The 23672-nt window shown below is 37.8% G+C and overlaps 1 protein-coding gene across 2 annotated transcripts in view; it reads left to right on the plus strand.

The window, feature by feature from the left end:
* The window catches only part of ADIPOR2 (adiponectin receptor 2), a 102351-nt gene that overhangs the window by 74235 nt on the left and 4444 nt on the right, over window positions 1-23672 (plus strand). For both annotated transcript variants that reach the window (XM_080810692.1, XM_080810693.1), the window contains exons 3-7: window positions 12391-12510; window positions 16530-16701; window positions 20052-20238; window positions 20501-20688; window positions 22850-23043. In XM_080810692.1, coding sequence (XP_080666818.1) covers window positions 12391-12510; window positions 16530-16701; window positions 20052-20238; window positions 20501-20688; window positions 22850-23043 — 861 coding nt within the window. The remainder of the gene's footprint in view (window positions 1-12390; window positions 12511-16529; window positions 16702-20051; window positions 20239-20500; window positions 20689-22849; window positions 23044-23672) is intronic.

The raw sequence follows: 23672 nt of genomic DNA on the forward strand, positions 1-23672 counted from the left end.
TAGTACTGACCTCTTTATTGGAGCATTAACTGCTTTAAATTGAACTAATTTAGCCTGCTTCCTCCCCTATAAGCTTTTCCTTCTGATGTCCTGGTTTCTTCTAAATCGTCCCAGCTTTCTTCCAGGTTTTCAAATCTGGTTCCTAAAATGTCAGACTGGAGGGAACACCAAGAGTCATTTAGTTTAGTAAAAATGCATGCATGCATTTATTTTTTTCTGCAGATGTTGTTAGGTGTTTTTTTTTAAAAAGATTTTAATTATTGTATTTTTAGAGAGAGAGACAGTACAAGTCAGGGTGGGGCAGGGACAAGCATACTTCACACTCTGTGAGGAGCCCAGTAGGGGGCTCATTCTCACAACCCAGAGATCATGACCTGAGCTGAAACCAAGAGTTGGGTGGCTTAACCAATGGAGCCACCCAGGACCCCGATGTTTTTTTAAGTATGTCTTGGCACTCTGGGAATACAAAGATAAAACATAGTTTTTGCCCTTAAGCAGGTAACAACAGTTCAGTTGGAGGGACAGACAAGGAAATCAGTACATTTGTGGTAAGGGCTGTGCGATTGTGCAGGGTGCTATAGGATTAACTGTACTTTTAGCTGGGGGTCTAGGGAGGCAAAACTTGAGTTTCAGAGTTAACTAGGAGAAAAGAGTTAAGCACATTCTAGGCAGAGGGAACAGCAGATGTGAAGACACAGAAGTAGGAAATAGTATGATGCTTTTAGGGAATAGTACCAATAATAGCTAGCCTGTATTGAATATATGTTGGTATGTACTGGTATCTAAGCCTGGAAAGTGTTCAGCATAGCTAGAATGAAGGATCAAGAGTGCAGGGTAGCAGAGGGTTTGGTAGCAAGTAAGCCTAGACATTTGAGGCCTGAAATCCAGATTTCTGGACTCTTGGTGCAGTATATTTTATCATCCAGAATTTTTTGAAATGTATAATGTGGTATGTTGGTTGAAATGAATAGGCCATTTCTTCCAGGTCTCTGACTCCAAAACCTGAACTCTCTTAACTATATTTGCTAAAGTATATAGTTAAGCATTAAGGAAGTAAGCTTCCTTAAACAAAACCACAAAAGAGGCATTTTAAACCAGGTTGCCCTGATCTCTAGTTCAGTGGGTTTTCTTCACATCTTAGAGTTTTCAAGGTATTTAGTCAAAGAGAGCAGCCTTTATGTTGTCCTACTTTTCTTCTGCTCCAGATGCTTCTTAATAAATGGGAGGATTAGGAGCCAGCTTTTACTCATTTCATGTAGGGATTATTTTTTGAGCAGTTTTACTTTAACCAAACTCATAAGAATGCCACTGTATATTAATTTATCCTATGAAAGCTAACTTGTAAATAGGCTATCATCTGCTGAGCTTTACATTTTCTTTTCTGGAGGAAGTGTATTTAGGATATTTAGTTAAGACTAGAGAGAGTTGCTGTGTGACAATAAAAAAAATTTGGATGAGGTGCCTGGGTGGCTCAGATGGTTAAGCGTCTGCCTTCGGCTCAGGTCATGATCCTGGGGTCCTGGGATCAAGCTCTGCATCCTGCTTGGCGGGAAGCCTGCTTCTCCCTCTTCTTCTCCTGATGCTTGTGTTCCCTCTCTCGCTGTGTCTGTCTCTGTCATATAAATAAATAAAATCTTGTGCTCGCTTCGGCAGCACATATACTAAATAAATAAAATCTTAAAAAAAATAATTTGGATGATTTTAAAGAGCCTTTCTGTTAAGCTTTGATAGAGATGACTAGTCTGTACAGGTTAAGAATATATATATATATTTAGGCAGCCCAAAATGAATGTTTTTTTTATACATTAGCTATTGTACTTAGTTTACTGGATAATTCAAGAGACACAGTCATCAGTGCCTTTTCTCTTTCAGCTTTCGTTTTTTGTAGACACCTTAGTTTCCATTAACCCCTGTGTTTGTCTTTGCTAGCTTTATCAGCTTACTACCTTACTACACATTTCAGATTTCTAAATTAAAGCTGGGTTCAGCCTGTCCACTTTCGAAAAAGACCATTTAATAACCTGTTGCTCAAACTAAGCCAGGTTTATTACATACTGCATATTACTGGTATGCAGTAAGAGTGCATACCACATAAAGTGGTATGTGTTTTACAAAGGAGAAGTCATAGCTGGATATCTCTAGGGTTTAGGAGTCTGGATTCTAGTGGTTTAAGTCAGGTCTTTGATTACAGCAGTCATGGGGTGCCTGGGTGGCTCAGTCAGTTGAGCGTCCCACTCTTGATTTGGGCTCAGATCATGATCTCAGGGTCATGAGAGTGTGGGGCTCTGCGTTGAGTGCAGGGTCTGTGATCCCCCTCCCACCAATGCTCTCTCTCTAAAATAAATGAATCTTTAAAAAAAAAATGAATAGAGGGGTGGCTGGGTGGCAGAGTTGGTTAAGTGTCAGACCCTTGGTTTTGGCTTAGGTCATGATCTCAGGGTGATGAGATCAAACCCCACATTGGGCTCTATGCTCAGTGCAGAGTCTGCTTGGAGTCTCTCTCCCCCTGTTCCTCTGCCCCCCACATGTGTGTGTGTGTGTGTGGGTGCGCATGCATGCTCTCTTTCTCAAATCTTAAAAAAAAAAAAAAATACAGCAGTCATACTGGCTTGCACACAGTTTGTGATTTGATAGTTTAGGATTGGTAGAGCAAGTCTTGATGAATAGTTATTTGATAAGTGAGCAGATTTACCCAGTTGAACAATTATACTAAGGGGCTGGTTGAGCAGTCTGTTGTATAGTTAAATGAATTTTTGAGAAGTTTCTAAAGCTAATAATAAAATTTATTTACTGGTTAGTATTCTAAACCTTCCTGGGCATGAATTCCCTGGAACAGATAATAAAATAGGGGCCTTAGATCTTAGTCCTCATAATTAAGCAGTTCTCAGTAACATCTATAAAGGCAGACAAATTTTAACCAAAGATTTACTGTCTTCTCCCCTGGGTATTTTACCATTTCCTTGACCTTTATTTTCCAACTGTGGAAGGTATTACGATTGTGGATTTGTGTGGCATTTTGTCTACTAGTCTACTGACTTCAAATAATATTTACATTTGTAGTTTATGTTTTGCTACTTTCCTGAATGCATCCTTAGCTTCAGTTGAACCAAAAGGGTCTCTTGTCCTCAAAGTGGTACTTTTGCTTTTTCCTCTCTTGACTATTCTCTCGTATCTTTTCAAAATTCTGTTTTTCATGCAGTCTTTTCTGAGCTCCACATTTCTCTGCCTTTTAAACTAGTTATACCTTATTTCTGTTTTGGTCATTTACATGGCTGTGTTTTCCAGCCTCATTAGGTTGGAAGCCCGTGGATGACAGAGATTATATCCTACTCCTCTATTTATGAATCTTTTCAGTAGAGGTACCTGAGTGGCTCATTCGCTTAAGCGTCTGCCTTCAGCTCAAGTCATGATCCCAGGGTCCTGGGATTGAGTCCTGTATTGGGCTTCTTGCTCAGTGGGAAGCCTGCTTTTCCCTCTGCCTGCTGCTCCTTCTGCTTGTGTGGTCTCTCTTTCTCTCCCTCTTGCTCTCTCTCTGACAAATAAATATCTTTTTTTAATAAAATAATCTTTTTAGTAAACATTTGTTAACTTACTGTATTGAACTGAGTTGTGCTAAAACAAGTAAATGCCCAAGTGAATTCTTTTCATATTAGACTGATCTTAAAGGTCTTTCATCTTTATCACTATGGTTCTCTGTCTTTCCAAAGGCAAAGTATATATTCTAGAGAATTACCATTTTAGGTTGCACTGTGGATAGATCATCAGAGTTGGCTATCATTGTATTTTGAAATATAAGTTTAACTTAGTCTTTTCACAGATGGACCTCACTGAATGTAGGAGAAAAATACTTAAAAGGTGCCTTTGTACTTCAGAGCATTGACCTTTAAGTTTAAATATAGTAATTTGTTTGTAGAAAACCTTAGAGAATTAAATCTTATGCCTTTTTAAAAAAAGGATTATTTATTTATTTGTCAGAGTGAGAGAGAGAGCACAAAGCAGGGGGAGCGGCAGGCAGAGGGAGAAGCAGGCTCCCGACTGAGTAAGGAGCCCTATGTATGACTTGATCCCAGGACCCTGGGAACACGACCTGAGCCGAAGGCAGATGCTTAACTCACTGAGCCACTCAGGTGTCCCAGTTTTATGCCTTTTTAAAGGCAGCTTTAGTTTTAGTCTTTTAATCTTTGACAGTGTCCTGTTGCTCTTCATAATTTATTTTGATGAGGGTTAGAATATGAACAGAAACAGAACATAGCATGTATTTAACACTTGTATGTGATCATCTTAATATAGATGCTATTTAGTGTTGAAAGAGAGGTCTTTGGGTACTGTAGTTTAGTGCTGGCTAATGGGAAGTTATTTCTGCTCATGACAGTGTAGTTCTTTAGAATTAATATTGGAAGAAAAAACTGTTTTATATACTGTGCCCAGGATAGGCTTTCTAAACCATTGTTTTGTGGCATAGCCATGAACTGGCACATGTACCCTAGAGAATGCATTTTTTATTCTGTGTTACAGCCAGTGTTTTACTCTTCCATTTTATTCCTACTTGTTATCTTCTGTCTTACCCGGGGAGCTATATTTACTTCCACCTAATCTTCGTAGATCTCTTAATTAGCAACTCCATAGTGCTTGAACATGATAAATAGCTAATTATGGGCTAGTATTTTAGATGTTTATTTTTTGAGAATTAGAGATAATACTTGATAAATTAACAGGCCAAGAATACTTTGTACTTCGGAATGAATATTCTTTTATAAATATTCACAAATTTTCCTGACATATTGGGATGGATAGAAGTATTTATTTTTACTGGGATATGTATTTCTGACCACTGACCACATTCTACCTCACAGCATACACTGGACTACCAGAGATGGAATTACAGTTGACTCTTGAGTACTGAAAGGGTAAAGGGTGTGTCGACTTTCTGAAAATCCGTGTATAACTTTTGACTTCCCCCAGAACTTAACTGCTGGTAGCCCACTGTTGATTGGAAGCCTTACTGATAACATAAAAAGTTGATTAACACTTATTTTATATGTTCTGTGTATTATATACAGTATTACATGCTATTACTATATAAGCTAGAGAAAGGAAAAGATATGTTACTAAGAAACGTATAAGGAAGAGAAAATACATTTATGGTACTGTACTGTAAAACATACATGTGTAAGTGGATCTGTGCTATTCAAGCCTGTGTTCAGTGTCAGCTGTATTATTGTTGGCAGTATTTATTAACAAAAAACTGACTTAAAAAGCGGATGTAGTTACATATCTTAGAAATGTAGTGCACAGTGAAATCCTTGCTTATGTATAGGCTTGCATTCTGTTAAATTGAGATTAATTTTTTTAGAAGTGCTATTTTGGGTAGAAAGGGCACTTGTAAAAGATGAGAAGAGAAAATGTGGACAAGCAGCTTTAACAGTTTGCAGGGTCCCAGTATGCATGAGTTTCAGTTACCTTGGATTAGTTAAATAACACCAGGCTCTCAACAATATGGTTCAAATTTCACTTACTGTGGTATGTTTACTGTGTATAATTGCATAAAGCACACACTTTTGTGCTAGCTCTTCAGTCTACAGTCTGCATATCTACTGTGCAAATAGTAGATATGCATTAGGATTAGTGTCCAGTCTTGTTACTTCTTTCGAAGTCTGTCATGACTGATTGGTTATCATACATCTGTCATTCATTTAATGCATAAGACAGTGAAGTATATGGTTGTGTGCTTTCCCAGTGATAGACCCATATGATGTTTTACAAAAATGGGTGATCAGAAGGGGGAATTGGCTAACAAAGATAAAAATAAAAGCAAAGAAATGAAACTGATAATGCTGCATTTGCAAATCAGACCAAACATAAATGCCTGTAGAAGAAATACCTAATTTGGACTGGGAATGTTGACCCTGCTATCACTTAAGAGATTCTAGATGTGCAGCCAGGGGAACATGGTGAAGGCAAACTGGTCAACATAAAGGAGTAAAGTGTTTGTGACAAAAAGGATGAAGATGTCCAGAGAAGTTGATGCGGGCAAAAAAAAAAAAAAATCACATTAAAGGAAATCTTAGAGATATTTCATGAGGTGGTAGCACAAAGAGTAAGATGTTGAAAGCTGATCCAAACTTAGAGTATGGACAATTTCCCAAGGCAGAGAAGAGTTATTCACCTTGTATCATAAATTATACAACAAGAAGGCAAGCACTAGGGCGCCTGGCTGGGGTGCAGTTGGTAAAGCAGGTAGCTCTTGATCTCAGGGTCATGCGTTCAAGCCGCACACTGGGTGTGGAGCCTCCTTAAAAAAAAAAAAAAAAAGTAGACACTGCTCAAATTACTCTGGGTAAGTTTCTTATAAATAAATACTTCATTCTCAATGTTTCTGTTCTTAAAATATAGCATACTAAATACTAGTTTTACTATTTTAAACACTGTCTTACACATTTATAACTTGACAGAGTTTTTAATATTTTAACAAATTTAAAAAGTCACAAAATAGCCATTTTCCTCCTTGGTTATTAAGATTGCTTTACATGATTTTGGCTTGCGTAGTCATTTTTACTATCCTGCACCACTAGAAAGCGAAGTCTGCCTGTATGTGTTGTGGCCTTTTGGTCAAATGTGTTACCCACAAAATTAGGCACTTTTATAATTAGAAAACAATGAGAGTGGAAAGAATATAACATGAACTTTGGAACTTGTATGGACCTGAGTTGAACTTTTGACTGGTATTTTCTAGGTGTGTGACCCTGAGCAAATCATTTAGCCCTTAGGTTCTTCATCTGTCAAATGGTAGCTGCTCAATGAGTACTTTCTAAGTTTTTTGCATGAATGATTACCATTTAGCCATGGTGCTAGTAACCACTTATTAGTAAGAAGTGTGAAGTATCTGATAAAATATTCTTTTCTGATGTGGACACATAATACCGTAGTAGGCATATAGATCCTCCCTCATCATATCTTTAGATCAGAGTTTCTCAATGACTGTTGACATATTAACCAGATAGTTCTTTGTTTTGGAGAACTGTCTTTTGCATTGTAGGATGTGTAACAGCATCCTGCCCCCTACCTACTAGTTGCCAGTAACATTTCCCCCTACTTGTGACAAGTAAAGACAACTATAGATATTGCCAGATGTCTCCTAGGTGGGGGAGCAAAATTGCCCCTAGTTGAGAACAACTGCTTTAGACTGTGTTTTCTTAATTTCTTTCCTTTCCTGACTCCTTTCTTCAGTGTTGCCTTCTCTCTGTTGCCAGAGTAAGTTTGTTAACACAAATGTTAATCATGTTCAGCTTGGCCCAACCTCATCATTTAAATGCTTAGCTTTGCCTACGTGACAAAACCTAAAACCCCTTAGTATGAAAAGCCTTTAGCACTTCTGTTCCTCTCTCCTGTTTTTGTTTTTGAAAGCGTTTTATTGAGGGAGGATTTACACAGATAACATTTTATTGAGGGATGATTTAAACATACCCAAATCTTAAATATATAGCGTCATGGCACTACCTATATAGGATCAGCACAGATAAGATTCAGATTATTTTCATCATTTCAGAAACTTCTCTTACGCCTTTTTCAAGTCAGTAACCTCTCTGTACCTTGCCTTTATATTCCCAGAGAGAACCATTATTCTGATTTGTACCACAATGGATTGTTTGCTTGTTGCTGAACTTACTATGAGTGGAATCATAGAATATATACTCTCTTTATGATTGGCATATTTTTGTTACTTACGCATACTCTTTTGTATGTTGGTAGTTCTTTTTAATTACTGAGTAATCTGTTATATTCTGTTACGTAAATATATCACACTTGTTTTTATCCATTTTCTTATTGATAGACAGTTGGATTATTTCTGGTTTTTGTTTTTTTTTTTAAAGATTTTATTTATTTGACAGACAGAGATCACAAGTAGGCAGAGAGGCAGGCAGAGAGAGGGGGGGGGAAGCCGGCTCCCCCGCTGAGCGATGGGGGGGCGGGGCTTGATCCCAGGACCCTAGATCATGACCTGAGCCGAAGGCAGAGGCTTAACCCATTGAGCCACCCAGGGGCCCTATTTCTGGTTTTTTACTTTTATGAAGAATGCTGCTGTGGACCCCTGTGTCTTTTAAAAATTTATTTTTATTGTGGTAAAATATATAGTATAAAGTTTGCCATTCTAGCCATTTTTCAGTGTACAACTTAGTGACACTAATTACATTCACAGTGTTGTACAGCCATCACCACTATTTCCAAAAATTTTCAACATCCCATACAGAAATTCTGTACCTCTTGAAATAGAATTTACCATTCCCTCCTTCCAGTCCAGCCCCTGGTACCCACTCTCTACTTTTAGTGTCTGTGAATTTGCCTATTCCAGATTTTTCATATAAATGGAATTGTATGGTATTTGCCCTTTTGTGTGTGGCATAATGTTCTCAGTGTTTATCCATGTGATAGTACACACCGGAACTTCGTTCCTTTTTATGACTGAGTGCGATATTCTGTGTATGTGTATGCCACATTTTGGTGTATTTATTTGTTGATGGGCATTTGGATTGTGTCTGTACTTAACCTTTCTTTTTTTTTAAAGATTTTATTTATTTATTTATTTGACAGAGAGAAAGAGAGAGAGAACAAGAATGAGAATGAGAGAATTACGTGCACATGCATGAGCGTGCTGATATGGGGGTTGATTTCAGGACCCTGGGATCATGACCTTAGCCGAAGGCAGATGCTTAACTGACTGAGCCACCCAGGCGCCCTTGTACTTATTAACCTTTTTTAGTCTCACGTCACATTGACTTGTTGCTGCAGCAGCCATGCTAAACTATGTGTTGTGTGTGCTTTTTCTTTCCTCTGTGTTTTTGGATATACACTGTTGCCTTTACCTGTTATGTCTTTCCCCTGACATGCCTGACTCCTGAATCTCTTACACATTTTTCAGCTCTTGGTTCAGATGTTACCTTTCTAGGAAACTTCCCAGCAGTGTCAAAGTTAACTGTTTTCTCTTTGCGTCAGACCTTTTTTTATGCAGTTCACTAGCTCCTTGCTGTATTTACTTACATGCATATCTTCTCCCCTAGGTTGTGATACTAACTTTGATGTTCGCAGTACCTAGCCCATCATTATAATAATAAAGACTATCATTTATATATTGCCTTCTGAGTCCTGGGTCCTATGATAGTTTCTTTTTATTTATTATCTTTATTAAAACAGATCTGCAGTGTAGGTACAGTATTAAAATCATTTCACAGATAAGGAAACTGATGCTTTGGTTAAATGTAGTCTTCTTATCAGAGATGACAGAATTTATCAGTAACAGTTTATCCGACTTCAGACTCTTAATCCATTATGCAAGCCACCTTTCCTAAAAAATGTTTAACTAAATGAATAAACATGTTTTTGGCAACTAGTTGGTGTTTGACTCAGACCATACATCCTGCATTCTGAATGTACTTGTTTTCTTTTGATAAATGCGTATTAGCTCCCAACAGCAGTGTCATTGTTTTTCTTACCTCCTTATGATTGGAAAGTTAAACCATTCATCTCTCTTTTCTGTAGAAAGTAGGAGTACCCATGGAGAGAGACACCCTATCCTCATTTTTTCTTATTTAAGTCATTAAGTGTGTGAAATACCCTTTCTTTTGTCATGAAGTCTGGCTTACCTTTTCCTATCAGTAGTCTTCTATGGATCCAAATGTATTATTAGCCTGATATTCAAAACTACTGTCTGTAAGTAATCCCATTGACATTTCAGACCATTTCTGCAACTTAGTTGGGTTTTACTTATGTTGGTATAGGAAATATTTAACTAGTTTTGCTTTATGTGTTCATTTATTTATAGTTTTATTAGAAACTGCTGGCATTATTTATAAGAAAATCAAGACTGAATCCTTGTTTCTGTTACTCTGTGAAGATCATGTAAATGTTGAACATGCATAACTATTTAAGCTATTTTACATTTTATGTATAAATTTATATTTTATACTTTAAACTCAGTCTGCTAATCCTTTTAAGCTATTGTCTATGTCTAATTAGGTACTTCTAAAAATTTTTTTGTTGAAAAAATTTTAAAGCATTAATTAATTGAGTTGTAGTGAAGTATATAACATATTACACAGAGCTGTTTTGGGGGGTCACAGGGAAGAAGATCACATAGACACTTAAAATCTCAGGAAATGATACACTAAAAAGTAAAATTATGTCAAACGAGAAATAAAACAGTATAAGTCAGTAAAACAATTGACAGTAAAATCGGTAAAATCAGATGTTATATTCATCAGTAAAATCACATGTTATATTCATTGTCAAATGGGGGCTACAGACTTTTAACTGCTGGAAGAGTTGAGAAGAGGAGGCAGTTGCTGTGGGTTAGATAGGGCCATATACATTCTCTGGTGAAAATTGCTTCTTGATTGAGAGAGGTTTGAAAAACTAAAATATTACAGTGGTCTTTAGTCCTCTGTAGGGCCACAGTACATACAAATACACAGTATATTGTGTTAATAAAATTGCGTGGAGACGGAAGAAGCAATCTAAAAATGCTTGGTGGGGGAGGGGAAGGTGACAATCATGAAAGAATTGTTGAGAAACTGGACACTGAAGGACAGACAGGTAAGTTTTAGGGAAGTAAGGAATGGAGGGTATTTTTGTTTTTTAAACATTTTTAAAATTTAAATTCAGTTAATTGACATATAATGTATTATTGGTTTCAGAGGTACAGGCCTGTGATTAATCAGTCTTATATAATACCCAGTGTTCATTACATGGCATGCCCTCCTTTAATGTCCATCACCCAGTTACTCCATCCCTCCACCCCCTTCCCTTCCAGCAACCCTCAGTTTGTTTCCTATGATTGAGTCTCTTATGGTTTGTCTCCCTCTCTGGTTTCATCATGTTTTATTTTTAGAGGGTGGGTTTTTTCTTTTTTTAAGGTTTTATTCATTTATTTGAGAGAGGGATAGAACACGAGTGGGGGAGAGAAGCAGACTTCCCACTGAGTGGAGAGCCTGATGTGGGGCTCCATCCCAGGACCCTGAGATCATGACCTGAGCTGAAGGCAGACATTCAACCAACTGAGTCATCCAGGTGCTACAGAGGATGTTTTATAAGTAAGAATAGTAGAGAAACAGAGTGAAGATAGATTTCTTGGAGAGCATGATTTTTTAACAGTTGAGACTGGGTATGTAACATGTTTCAAGTGCTACTTAATACTAAGCCCCTAGTTATCTTGGAACATAAAGAATAGGAAAATGAAATCTTAGGATTTCTTTTTAAACATGTTCAAATTCAAGTGTTGTGGTAGATTACTTACTGTGCCTACATGTTCATCCTTATCAGTTTTCTGACTGGAGGTAGAAAGTCATTCATTTCTTCATGCAGTCATTTTAGCCAGTATTGTTTACCTAGCAGACTCTTAGTAGATACGATATTCTAGTTCTCTTGTGCTGTGATCTTCACTGAGTGGCAAAATCTCAGAATTTTAGAGAATAGGAAGACTGTAGAGATTGTTTAGTTTTAAACTTCTTTTAGATAGAAATGAGAAAATTGAGGCTCAGGTTGAGAGACCTATATATGGTTCCATTGATATTAGTGGCAAAATCACACTCAACTACTTAGGTCTCCGCCTGCTGGTCCATTGCCCTTCTCACAGTATCATTCTGTCTATACTAGTTTGAAGTGAAGCTTCATCTGGAGACAAATGTTAATTTTAGTGGTACATCCATTAAGGTCTGACCAGATTGTCATTTCTTCATTTCATCAGGAATGTGGAAAGATAGTGAGTGTGGGAGTTTTAACTTTTTTTCTTTACTAGTTTTAACCTTGGGCAACTTATTTAAACCTCTTTGCCTGATGTTCTTTATATGTTAAATGGGGATAAGAATACTTATCTAATAATAGGCGACTGTCAGGATTAAGTTAGATGGCCTATATAAAACCCTTTCTTTTATGCTTGGCATATCTTAAGAATTGAGTAAATGTTTTTTTCTTTTGTTTTTTGTTTTTTTCCGTCCTTTTTACCCCTTACCATATTGTATTACAAATATTTATTTTATATGTACCAGGTTGGGGTTCTTAGAGATTTTTCCCCTCAGCAGTTTCTTGAATATGTGAATATAATCTTAAAACAAAAAAAACGAACCATTCAAGCTACCCGGGGAATTTGTTACTGAAACAAACATGGGAATGCTCTTGTATTTCATTTGTCTGCCAGTGAGAAGCATTGAGTAACTTTCGTTCCTTTTTAATATTCATAACTCTATAATAAACTGACAGTAGTTTCTATATTGTTACTTGTTTGAAGCCTTGCTTTGACCTTAAGAGAGAATTATTTCATTATAATTTTACAGGTTAGTGTATTGACTATTTCATTTGGCTCCTGGTCTCTGTCCCTGACTTTCTGTGATTGCCTTATAGATCTCTGAGGAACATGAGTGCAATGAGGAAGCTTCTCAGGAAGATGAGGGGTTTATGGGCATGTCCCCTCTTTTACAAGCCCATCACGCTATGGAAAGAATGGAAGAATTTGTTTGTAAGGTAAGATAGCAGTTTCTTATCATTTCTATGCTATATATTTAACCCTTCCCAAACAGGAACCTTTAAGGAGATTTGCAGTACCTTAGCCTTTGGTTTACTGTGGACATAATCTGTGGCAAAATGGAGATAGAAACAGTTTCATGACTTTAACCCGGTTTAAGACAAAATATATTTGTTTGCCTGAAGTAGCCATGATAAAGTTGTGATAAAACTGGAATATTCATTCAGGAAACAAGTGTTTCCTGATGTAAATTAACAGAGTAGATGTTTTGCTAATAGTTTAGATAAGACAGAATGAAAGTTGGGAGTGGTTGATCCCTAGAGATACTAAAATGCCATGTCCAAGTCCCTTGAATCTCTTCTACTTGACTGGGATGGCAAATGTGCTAATCTTTCTAAGGATTCTGTGGGTAGTCAAACTAATCTTTAGATAAAGATGTCCCAGTTTTCATGCAGATCTAGTATTTCTAGTTCAGCTGGCATGTTTTCTGTCTCTTAAGGTTTTTTTCTAATGCATTATCTGATTCTTTAGGACATATTGTGGTTTTTTTTCTTCTTCGAAAATGGTAACTGGAATTGGGGTTGCTTTCTTAGAAGAGTCATAGACACTGGTAAATTTATAACTACTTGATAATCTGATCAGTAGGGACCCTGTCAGGAATTACCCAAAATTATAAGTCAGTCTGTGTTAGTATGTGTAAATAAATTTATTTGTTAAACATTTCTGGAGAGCTCTTGATTATTTAGAGAGAAATTTGTGTGACTCGTGGCTTTTTTTTTTAATAGGTTTCATGGAACCAGGACTTTCTATGCATGTGGTCTTAGGTCCTGAAAACCAAGTTAGGTTTTCCTACATTCACAGTGGTGGTAGAAATAATTGGGGGCCAGTTGACTTTAGAATACTGTACTTTGGACCAGAGGATGAGAAAACATTATAATCTGAGCATAGACATCCCTTCTAAGAGAAAAGGGGTGGGTAGAGAGTAGTGGGGGAGAAGTTTAAACATTTATGGGTCTACTTAGAGCCCAGGAAATTTTCAGTGTTTAAAAATTGGTTAAGAAAAAGCAAAACAATAGATTCTTTCTAGTAATTTCTGTCTCAGAAGAATTAACACACAAGGATATAAAGGATATATTTTGTTTTTCATAAAGCAAATTTGGTGTTAAATCTCTTGAAGTTGAATATTTAGTGTCTGGTTCGTTAGGGATTTTTAATATTTATAGATCAGTGGGGTACTGTAGTTAACTTGACTGCCTTTTTCTCCTTTTCTGAACTAACAATAAAAAGTAAAGCAAATAAAACTTCAAATGTAACAGTGAATGGGAATATAAATAGGGCATTTGTTTGCTCCAAGCTGTGATTTACTGAAGAAAAATGAGTGGAGCACAAAAATTATTACCATTCCCTTATCATCCTCTAGCACTTTGTCTGTGAGAGTGGCCTGGAGAGGCTTCCTGTGACACAGCGTTCTCCAAGCTTGCTCCGCCTGCTGCGGTCATGCAACTGAGCGTACTTGACAGCTCGATGGGTCTAGTGACACACAAAATTTTGTTCTTAGGTTGCAAGGAAGTAAACAGAATTTAAAACAAAGTGTCCTGTGGCCTTGCTGGTATACACTCCCTTTTGGAAAAGCTTTTCTTACAGGAAAGGGGGAAATAAAATCATTTAGACTTTATAGAGTGTCCAATTTGATCATGCTCTTTTTTCTCAGCCTTCAGTTAAAAAGAAATGTTTTATGCATTAATGGTTTAATACAAATCCAGTGGACCATTGCTCAAATGTTTGATTTATGCAGTGCCTTTGTCAAGCTTATAAATAAATATGTATTTGGCCAAGCTGTGATCCTGTTCTTTTTTCCTTGGGGAGTAAAAGACAATGCCTGTTTGGGTTGACATTTGGGTTGACTCCAAGTTGAGGATTGAGGGTGCAGTGTCTGCTGAATATGACACTAACTTCAGTGTAATTATGAGAGTATAGTTCCTTGGCTCAGTTTAGACTGCTAGAATGTTTAGAAACAATGGAGAAAAATCACTCTGACGTTATGTGCAAATATAACTAGTAAGAATCTCAGCATATTCTTTCTGACTGCAAAAAAGGGAGCATCTTGGCTGTGTGGGTAACACAATAGCACTTTTCATATGGTCACAGCAGAGCTGTTTGCAGATTGTGAACTGCCTTGAGGATGTAAGGATTGATTTCTCTTTTCCTCTCCCTCTTAGAGAATAAAATTCTCCCAAAGTAAAACAGAGTAGCATCTTGTAAAGTTAATGTTAACAATAGCTATCTTTTTTCAAGTCCAAATTAGAGGAAATAAATTCAGTATCTTAGAGTATTCTCTGTCTCTCCAGAAAGTCCTTTGGAAGATCTCAAACAGCTACTTTTACATGTGGTAAGACTATTATTACCAGTAGACATTAAATATCTAGATTAGTCTTTTGGCATTATTGTATTTCATTGTGTGTTAAGAACAAGCATGGAATGGCCAGATTATCCTAACTACGGGCCTCAGGGTTTGAGTTAGAAGGCGAGAGAGGAAGTGGGGAGGCTAGAGAGAATGAGTTTTAGTAGTGTTAAGAGGTCCACTTCTCTTAAATTGTTAGTTCTCGCTTTCTTTGGAGTTACACAGAGGATCAGTTCTTTTACAAGCATACTTCAATAAGAAGGATTAAGGAGAAAAGAGAACAGGAAGATGTGAAGCAGAAGGATTGGGCTCAGCAGCTGGCAGTCATTTTGCATCACATGGAAGAAAGAGAGCCAAGATTGTATAGCCTAGCTGCGTTGTTTGTTTGTTGCCAGAACCCTGAGGGGTAGGAGTGAGGTCATTGTCTCAACCTGAATACTATAGGTAGAGCATATACCTGGCATATTCCCTTATATCTTTCTGATTAGTAGAAACAAGGTAGTTTAGGATTAAGTGATCCTTCTGATGTGAGCTCTCTGGGCTGAGAGACATTGAAAGAAGCAGAGTGCAGAGGTTGACAGGTTTTTAAGGACAGATACCAAATTCCTGATCTCTTTTCTGTTAGAGTCTGAGGGGAGGGACAGTGAAGAAAGGGAGAAGAGGGTGGTGGTGATGAGACTTTTGAAGGGCCTTTAATATTTGAGTTTCTTTGCCATCTCTCCAGCATGAGGAGGGTGGGTTAGTCACTAACTCTTAGGTAGATAATAGCCTCTGGGGATGGTCTGGGTTACATTCCACCTGTGGGGTGGATGTTGGAGTTTGCTAATTCACTTACAAGGGCTCTGGGTTATTTCATCTGATCCTTACGAACTTACCAAAATAGTGTCATCCCATTTTTATAAGTGAGGAAACTGGGGCTTGGTGATTTTCTCATAAAAGCTTCTTTAACTAGTTAGTGATAGAGATCCAAGATTTTGACTCCTGTGCACTTTTTTTTTTTACTTCATCATGTTTGTTGTGGTAGGAAGAGAAGGGAAAGGGAGAGAATTTAGCAGAAGGCACACACGTGCTTCTGTATACAGGTTTGGCCCTTGAATGATGCAGGGGTTAAAGGTACTGACCCCTTGGCAGTTGAAAATCCATGTTTTGACTCCTCCAGAACTTAATTATTAATAGCCTACTGTTGATTGCGAACCTTACCAATAGCATAAAAAGTCAACACATATTTTGTATGTTATATGTATTAGAAACTATATTCTTAAAATAAGCTAGAGAAAAAATGTTAGTAACATTACAAGAGAAAATTCATTTACAGGACTGTACTGTAAAAAATCTGCATGTAAGTCGACCTGCACACAAGGGTTAGCTGTATTTTTTTTTTCACCAACAGAAATATTAAGTATAAAAAGTCATATTTAATTAATTTAAGTATGTGATTAATTTAATCACAGGGGCTTTTCAGAGGTAAAGTCTGTTGTGGATGATGAAGGAAGGTAAGTCAGTACAGGTGGACCCTACCTTTACCCAGACTAAAACGAAGCTTGAAACCATTCTTTTAGGACAACTAGTGTTGCTACATTGACAAAACCACGAAGATATTTAATACTCTTCTTCCAGGTATGGGAAGGACGGTGGCGAGTAATCCCTCATGATGTACTACCAGACTGGCTCAAGGATAACGATTTCCTTTTACATGGACATCGGCCCCCAATGCCTTCTTTCCGGGCCTGTTTTAAGAGCATTTTCAGAATACACACAGAGACAGGCAACATCTGGACACATCTTTTAGGTATGTAATATCAGTGGTACAAGGAATTAGTGATTCACTTACTCTTTTTTTTTTTTCTCCCCATGTATTTGAGGATAAGGATAAAATAAATGTATTTGGGATTTACCATTTTGTTTTCTGGATGTCTAATGATGCAGTTTCTTACTGGTTTATTCTGTAGTTATCCTAGTTTGCACTCTGATTTTATTACAGCTAAGTCATCATTTTCTCTACTAGATTTTCACATTGTCCTTGAACCAGGCCTAGGGAAAGGTGCTGTACAAAATGTGGTATAATGTCTTGATGAACACTGTGAGAAAGGTGCTTATTTAGTAGAAATAAGCTGATTTTTCAAAATCATTACTTAGCATAATGAAAATTAAATTTCAGTTTTACTTGAAGTAGAATGTGGTCTCTAATATTTTTTCCATCCTGATTGCATATTAAAAAAAGAATACAGGGAGGGGCACCTGGGTGGCTCAGTTGTCCAGGGTCTGCCCTTGGGTGTGGTAATGATCCCAGGGTCCCAGGCTTGAGCCGTGCAGCGGGCTCCCTGCTCAGCAGGAAGCTTGCTTCTCCCTGTCCACTCTCCTTGCTTGTGTTTGCTCTCTCACTGTCTCTTCCTGTCTGTCAAATAAATAAAATCCTAAAAAAAAACCAAACAATGGGGGAAGAATAGTCTTTTCAGCAAATAGTATTCGGGAAAACTGAGTAATTACATGTAAGAGTCCAGTTGGATCCCTGCCTCATTACAAAGTTAATTCAGAATGGATCAAAGAGACCTAAACTTAAGAAATAAAACGGTAAAATGATTAGGTAAAAACATAGATGTCAATCTTTGTGACCTTAGATTCGGTGATAATTTCTTAGAATTGACACCTAAGTTTAGTATAGACAACCAAAGAAAAAACAGATAAATTGGACCTCTTTTTTTTTTTAAAGATTATTTATTTATTTGACACAGAGACAGCGAGAGACGGAATATAATAAGCAGGGGGAGTGGGAGAGAGAGAAGTAGGCTTTCCGCTAAGCAGGGAGCCTGACACGGGGCTCGATCCCAGGACCCCGGGGATCATGACCCGAGCTGAAGGCAGATGCCCAGCAACTGAGCCACCTATGCGCCCCTAAATTGGACTTTCTCAAAATTAAAAATTTTGTATGTCAAAGGACATTATCAAGAAAGTGGAAGGATAATCCACGAAATGGGAGAGAAAATGTTTGCAAATCATCTGTTTGATGAGGGTCTAAGAATTTTGACAACTAAACAATGAAAGGACAACCCAGTTTAAAAAATGGGTAAAGCGCCTGAATAGACATTTCTCCAAAGATCTATAAGTGGCCAGTAAAACACATGAAAAGATGCTCAAGTGTCAACTCTATTTCAGTTTTTAAAAAGGGGGAAAAAAAGGGATGTTCAACATCATTAGTCATTTTGGGAAATGCAAATCAAATACTTTGAAAAATGTAATGAGATACCACTTTCCACTTGCTAAAATGGCTATAATCAAGAAAATGGAAAATAACAAGTTTTGGCAAGGATGTAGAAAGATGACAACTCTCATACTTTGCTGGTAGGAGTGTAAAATGGTACAGCCTTTATGGAAAACAATTTTGACAGTTCCTTAGAAAGTTAAACAGAGGTATAAGTAGTTCTGCTCCTTAATTATGTACTCAAGAGAATTGAAAACATGTTCACACAAAAACATGTATATAAATGTTTTCAGCAACATTATTTATAATATTTAAAAAGTAAAAACAACCCAAACATCTTTCAGCTGGTGAATGGGTAAATAAAATGTGGTATATCCATGCAAATGAAGTATATTTGGTCATAAAAAGAGATGAAGTACTGATGATATGTGTTACAACATGGGTGAGCCTTGAAACATTATGCTAAGTGGAACAAGCCAGACACAAAAGGCCACATACTATGTAATCCATATACACGAAATGCCCAGAATGTGAAAAGCCACAGAGATAGAAAGATTAGTGTCATCTAGGGCTAGGGGCAGGGTAGGGAGTGGGAGATGAATGTAGTAATTATGGGCTTCTTTTTGGGGTTGATGAAAATATTCTGAAATTAAGTAATAGTGATGGTTGCACAAACCTGTGAGTATACGAAATCTTTTCTGGTTTACCCCCATTTGACTTGCATTTTTTTTCACACATTTGATTTCTGTTGTGTCCCCAGATGCCTTCCTACCTGCTAGTGTAGTGAGGGTGGAATAGAGCGGCAAATGTAGTTCATTGCTGACTTTTAACTCAGGGGTAAAGTTTTATTAAATAGAACAGTTACCTAGCACATGTTTAACATCTTAATTTCTGTGCCTTCCTTGTGTTAAGTGACCTTTTCCTAAGTGGTAAGAACATGTATTTTAGTGTGAAGAAGACCAGCTTATTTATTTATTTTTAAGATTTTTATTTATCTATTTGACAGAGACGCAGCGAGAGAGGGAACACAAGCAGGGGGAGTGGGAGAGGGAGAAGCAGGCTTCCTGTGGAGCAAGGAGCCCGATGTGGGGCTCAGTCCCAGGATCCTGGGATCATGACCTGAGCCAAAGGCAGATGCTTACCAACTGAGCCAGCCACGTGCCCTAGAAGAGCAGTTTAAAAACTGATTATGAAATAGAATGAATAGGCATTTTATTGTCCTTAACTCTTGAAGCTCTTAGGTCAAGCAGTGAGAACCAGAGAAGCATAATGTTCCTTGACAGCTCCTGATGGAGGAAAGCTGTATTTCTTTTCCTTTTTTCTTTCTTTCTTTTTTTTTTTTTAAATGATTTTTATTTATTTGACAGAGAGAGAACACGAGTGGGGAAGAGAGGGAGAAGCAGGCTCCCTGCCAGTGCAGGACTCAGTCCAGGACCCTGGGACCATAACCTGAGCAGAAAGCAGATGCTTAACTAACTGAGCCATCCAGGCACCCTGAAAGCTATATTTCTTGACAGGGTTTGAAGGCATTTGAATTCATTGCAAAAGCAAACAGAAAATGGGTCTTTGAAAGCTGGGCTCCAGCATATGTGCCAAAAACTTTCTAAATGAAATTTTATCCTAGACCTAGACGTAGAAGTGGACAAATTTAGCCTTCTAAGAAGTAGTAGCATTGTCTGGTTTCTTTTTGGATTATGCTCTTAGATAAATAAAGTACTATTCCTATACAAAAACACTTGGTTTTTGAAGCTGAGGAGTATATGGTACCAGCAGTGTTTGAAGTAGACCCGAATTTTGGATATGCTTTAGTTATTTGGAAAATCTTTCTCATGGAGCTTTTGATTCAGATATTGAAATTGTGAAGGACTGAGAACTTCATCAACACACAACACTGTTTCTTGACAAGGATCCTCTTTTTTCTCTCTCTACTCTTTTTGTAGGTTGTGTATTCTTCCTGTGCCTGGGGATCTTTTATATGTTTCGCCCAAACATCTCCTTTGTGGCCCCTCTGCAAGAGAAGGTGGTCTTTGGATTATTCTTCTTGGGGGCCATTCTCTGCCTTTCTTTTTCATGGCTCTTCCACACGGTCTACTGCCACTCAGAAGGGGTCTCCCGGCTCTTCTCTAAGTAAGTATTGGAAAGTCTACATTGTAATCAAGTATTTGAGTCAGTGGTTAGGGAAGAACATCTAGCAGAATTGGCAGAATTCTTGATACTGTCTGATGGGAACTTAAAAAAAATTTTTTTTTTTTTTTTTTTTAATTAAAGCAAGCATTCCTGTTTGCCTCTTGTCTGTTAACTGCTAGCTCATGTCATAGGGGAGTAATTGGAACCTGTCTGTAGTGGGCTGTACTTTTTAATATCACATGACTTTTTTTTCCTTTTTTAGATTGGATTACTCTGGTATTGCTCTTCTGATTATGGGAAGTTTTGTTCCATGGCTTTATTATTCTTTCTACTGTAATCCACAACCTTGCTTCATCTACTTGATTGTCATCTGTGTGCTGGGCATTGCGGCCATTATAGTTTCCCAGTGGGACATGTTTGCTACCCCTCAGTATCGAGGAGTACGAGCAGGTAAGAGATGTGGGGGTTTTACATTGCGCATTTGCTAATTTACCAGTCATTTATTAAAGGTCTGCTTGCCAAGTCCTGTGCTATGTACTTGTGATGCAAAGATAAATAAGCCATAGTTCCTGTTCTTCAAGGGCTTTTAATATGGTAGTATTCATTAGTTGTCTTAAAGTGCGTGGAGTTGAGGGGCATGGTGAGCTTTATGAGTCAATGTATATTTTTGTAATTCACTTGAGTTTATGACTATATACTGTCCATAAGGCAGTGTCTCTGTAACCTTTGTTAAAAACGGTTACTCTTCATTAGCTTGGAGTGTACTTTTTAAAGTGATTGGTTCTTTTGTTGGCATCATTTTTTTGTTTTGTATTTTTATTCGAAAATGTGTACTGCTTAGGTAAATAAAACTTCATACTGATTGTATTCTACTAAAGTAAGTACCATACATCTCTTCTAATATAGGGATAAGGAAGCTTTTTGTATTTAGAATCATGCCTGTCTCGATGGAGATTGTTTGGAAAGCCAAAAACCTCTAGTTGAGCCTTCCTCTAGGAGTGGGGAGTTCACAGGGACATGTTTTTGTTTCCTACTGGACTGGGACTCCTTGTAGCCAGGACCATGTCCTTCAGTGTTCTATCCTCAGTATCAAACCTGGTGTCTACTGAGAATGAACAAGTAGTAGTAAAAGGAGTATTTTTCCTTGTGACCTCCTTGTGACCTTTAAAAAACCAAACAAAACCCAGCCCAAACCCCAAAACCATTTCGTATTAAAATCCATTTGCAGTTTAAATAAAATACATCTGCAGTTTCCTACAAGGTTAGAAGTTAGAATTTAACTTCTTGTTAATGACCACTGTTGACAACAGTCTACCCACTTACCCTTTTTAAGTAGAGAAGCAGTGGTCAGGGGTGACTTTTAGCAGTACTTAACTGTGAGGCTAAGCCTGCTTCAACACAGGAGATGAGAGTACAGCTAAACATTCTGCTGTAATGCACATCAGAAGAACCAAGCTCCTGAGCTTTTGACTTCCAGAATGGTAGGCAAAACCACTAGAGCCTCTGTTTAGCATGTAGAGGAAAATAACAAGTGAAACAGGATTGTGATGGTTTTTCTTTAATGAGGAGTAGAAGTAGGAAAAAGGTTTTTATTTAGGCCTGGTTGATTCCCTTTTGTGAGATGGGTGTTGCCATTTTCCTCTTCTCTTGTAGATGCCCATTATTTATCATGTGTATGTGCATACATGTATTGTTGCATACCAGCAACTTACTTGGTAATGTCCAAAACAAGTAATAGGCTTTTTGTCTTGTGTTTAAAGAGTTAAAGGTCATTTTTAACTCTCTCTGTCAAAATGTAGGAGCAGTAACTGGCTCCCGGGTGTGAGATGTTCCTGTGGTATTTCAACTGACACAGATTTGTGTATATACTCATAAATTCACGCACATATATAACTCAGCTTTTACAAACTGTTACTTAACATTCCATATGTGACAGTCTGATTTTTATTTCATGGTGGTTCACTAAAAAATAAAAAAATGCTAATCCAGATTCACTTAGTTGATCTTATAACCTAAGTCATATCCAGAAGTTTGAAAAACACTGGTGTAGATGATTTTGAAGGCAATAGGGCTGTGGTGGAATGATTCTGATAGATTTCTGTACCAGATTGGTATTTTTGGGTCTGGGAGCTTTCAGGAGCAGTTGTGACCTCCCTCCAACCTCCCCAGTTACCACCCCTGCTCTTCCATTCCATTTCAATGCCAGGAATCCCTGTTGCTTCAGAGGGGAGACAAAATATGTGAAATTGCTCTGTATTGCAGTCTCTGTCTACAAAGTGGAAGCATTGAGGAAAGTTTAAACAAACTCCTAGAGCTGTCTGTACCTAAAGCACTTACCAACACATTTCTAAACCCATTGAGGACTGCTGACTTGTTAAGCTGAGCCTCTCTCAGTAGTAGGCTCCTTGCCTTTGTAAATGGGTCTGTCTTTTAGAACACAGCTACTGCTGTCTGTTGTGGCAGTATCCCAGAGTTTGAAGAACCACCTTTTTCCTTTCAAACAAGAAGCATCATACTTGAAATACTCAGTTTATAGAATTACTAGTGCTATATTGTAATATTTCTTCCTTATTTCTCTTCTGCATTTTTATTTTATTCTTGTGATTGCCAGGAGTATTTTTGGGCCTTGGCCTGAGTGGAATCATTCCTACCTTGCACTATGTCATCTCGGAGGGATTCCTGAAGGCCGCCACCATAGGGCAGATCGGCTGGCTGATGCTCATGGCCAGCCTCTATATCACAGGCGCTGCCCTCTATGCTGCCCGCATCCCTGAACGCTTTTTTCCTGGCAAGTGTGATATCTGGGTAAGTATGACCAGGGGGAGTTAGTATGTATACATACATATCTGATAGTGTATTACTGGCAGACCAGGAAGTGAAATAATTGAAGTTGTTTTAGACTCAAAATTGAGAGACCCATATTTTAGTTGTAACTCTTCCTCATTAGTTGTGTGTCTCTGAATGGTAAGTATAGTGAGGACTAACATTTACTGAACACTTACTTGGTGGCTGGCATGGTACTGAGTGAGTGCTTTGCACAGGTTACCTCATTTAATACATTGGCCCTATAAGGTATGACAGCTGTTATTAACGTTTTTGTTTTACAGATTAGGAAATGAGGCTTAGGGAGATTAGGTAACTTGTCCAACGTTAGGACAAGTTACTGCTGGGTGAAAAAAGTAGAATTTGAATCAGGCTAGTCTAATATCAGTCTGTGCTCCCGTAGTACACTGAACTGGCAAGGAAGGCATTTAGTTTGTTTTGGTTTCCTCATTTAGAAGATGAGGGTGATTGACTAGATTGTTTACCAAAGCCCCCCCCCCCCCCGCCTTTTTTTTTTTTTTTAAAGATTTTAAAATTTGAGAGAGAGAGAGAGAGAGAGAGAGAGAGAATGAGCAGGGGTAAGGGACAAAGGGAGAGGGAGAAACAGACTG

Source organism: Martes martes (genome assembly GCF_963455335.1).
Source record: "Martes martes genome assembly, chromosome: 8".
Taxonomy (NCBI): domain Eukaryota; kingdom Metazoa; phylum Chordata; class Mammalia; order Carnivora; family Mustelidae; genus Martes; species Martes martes.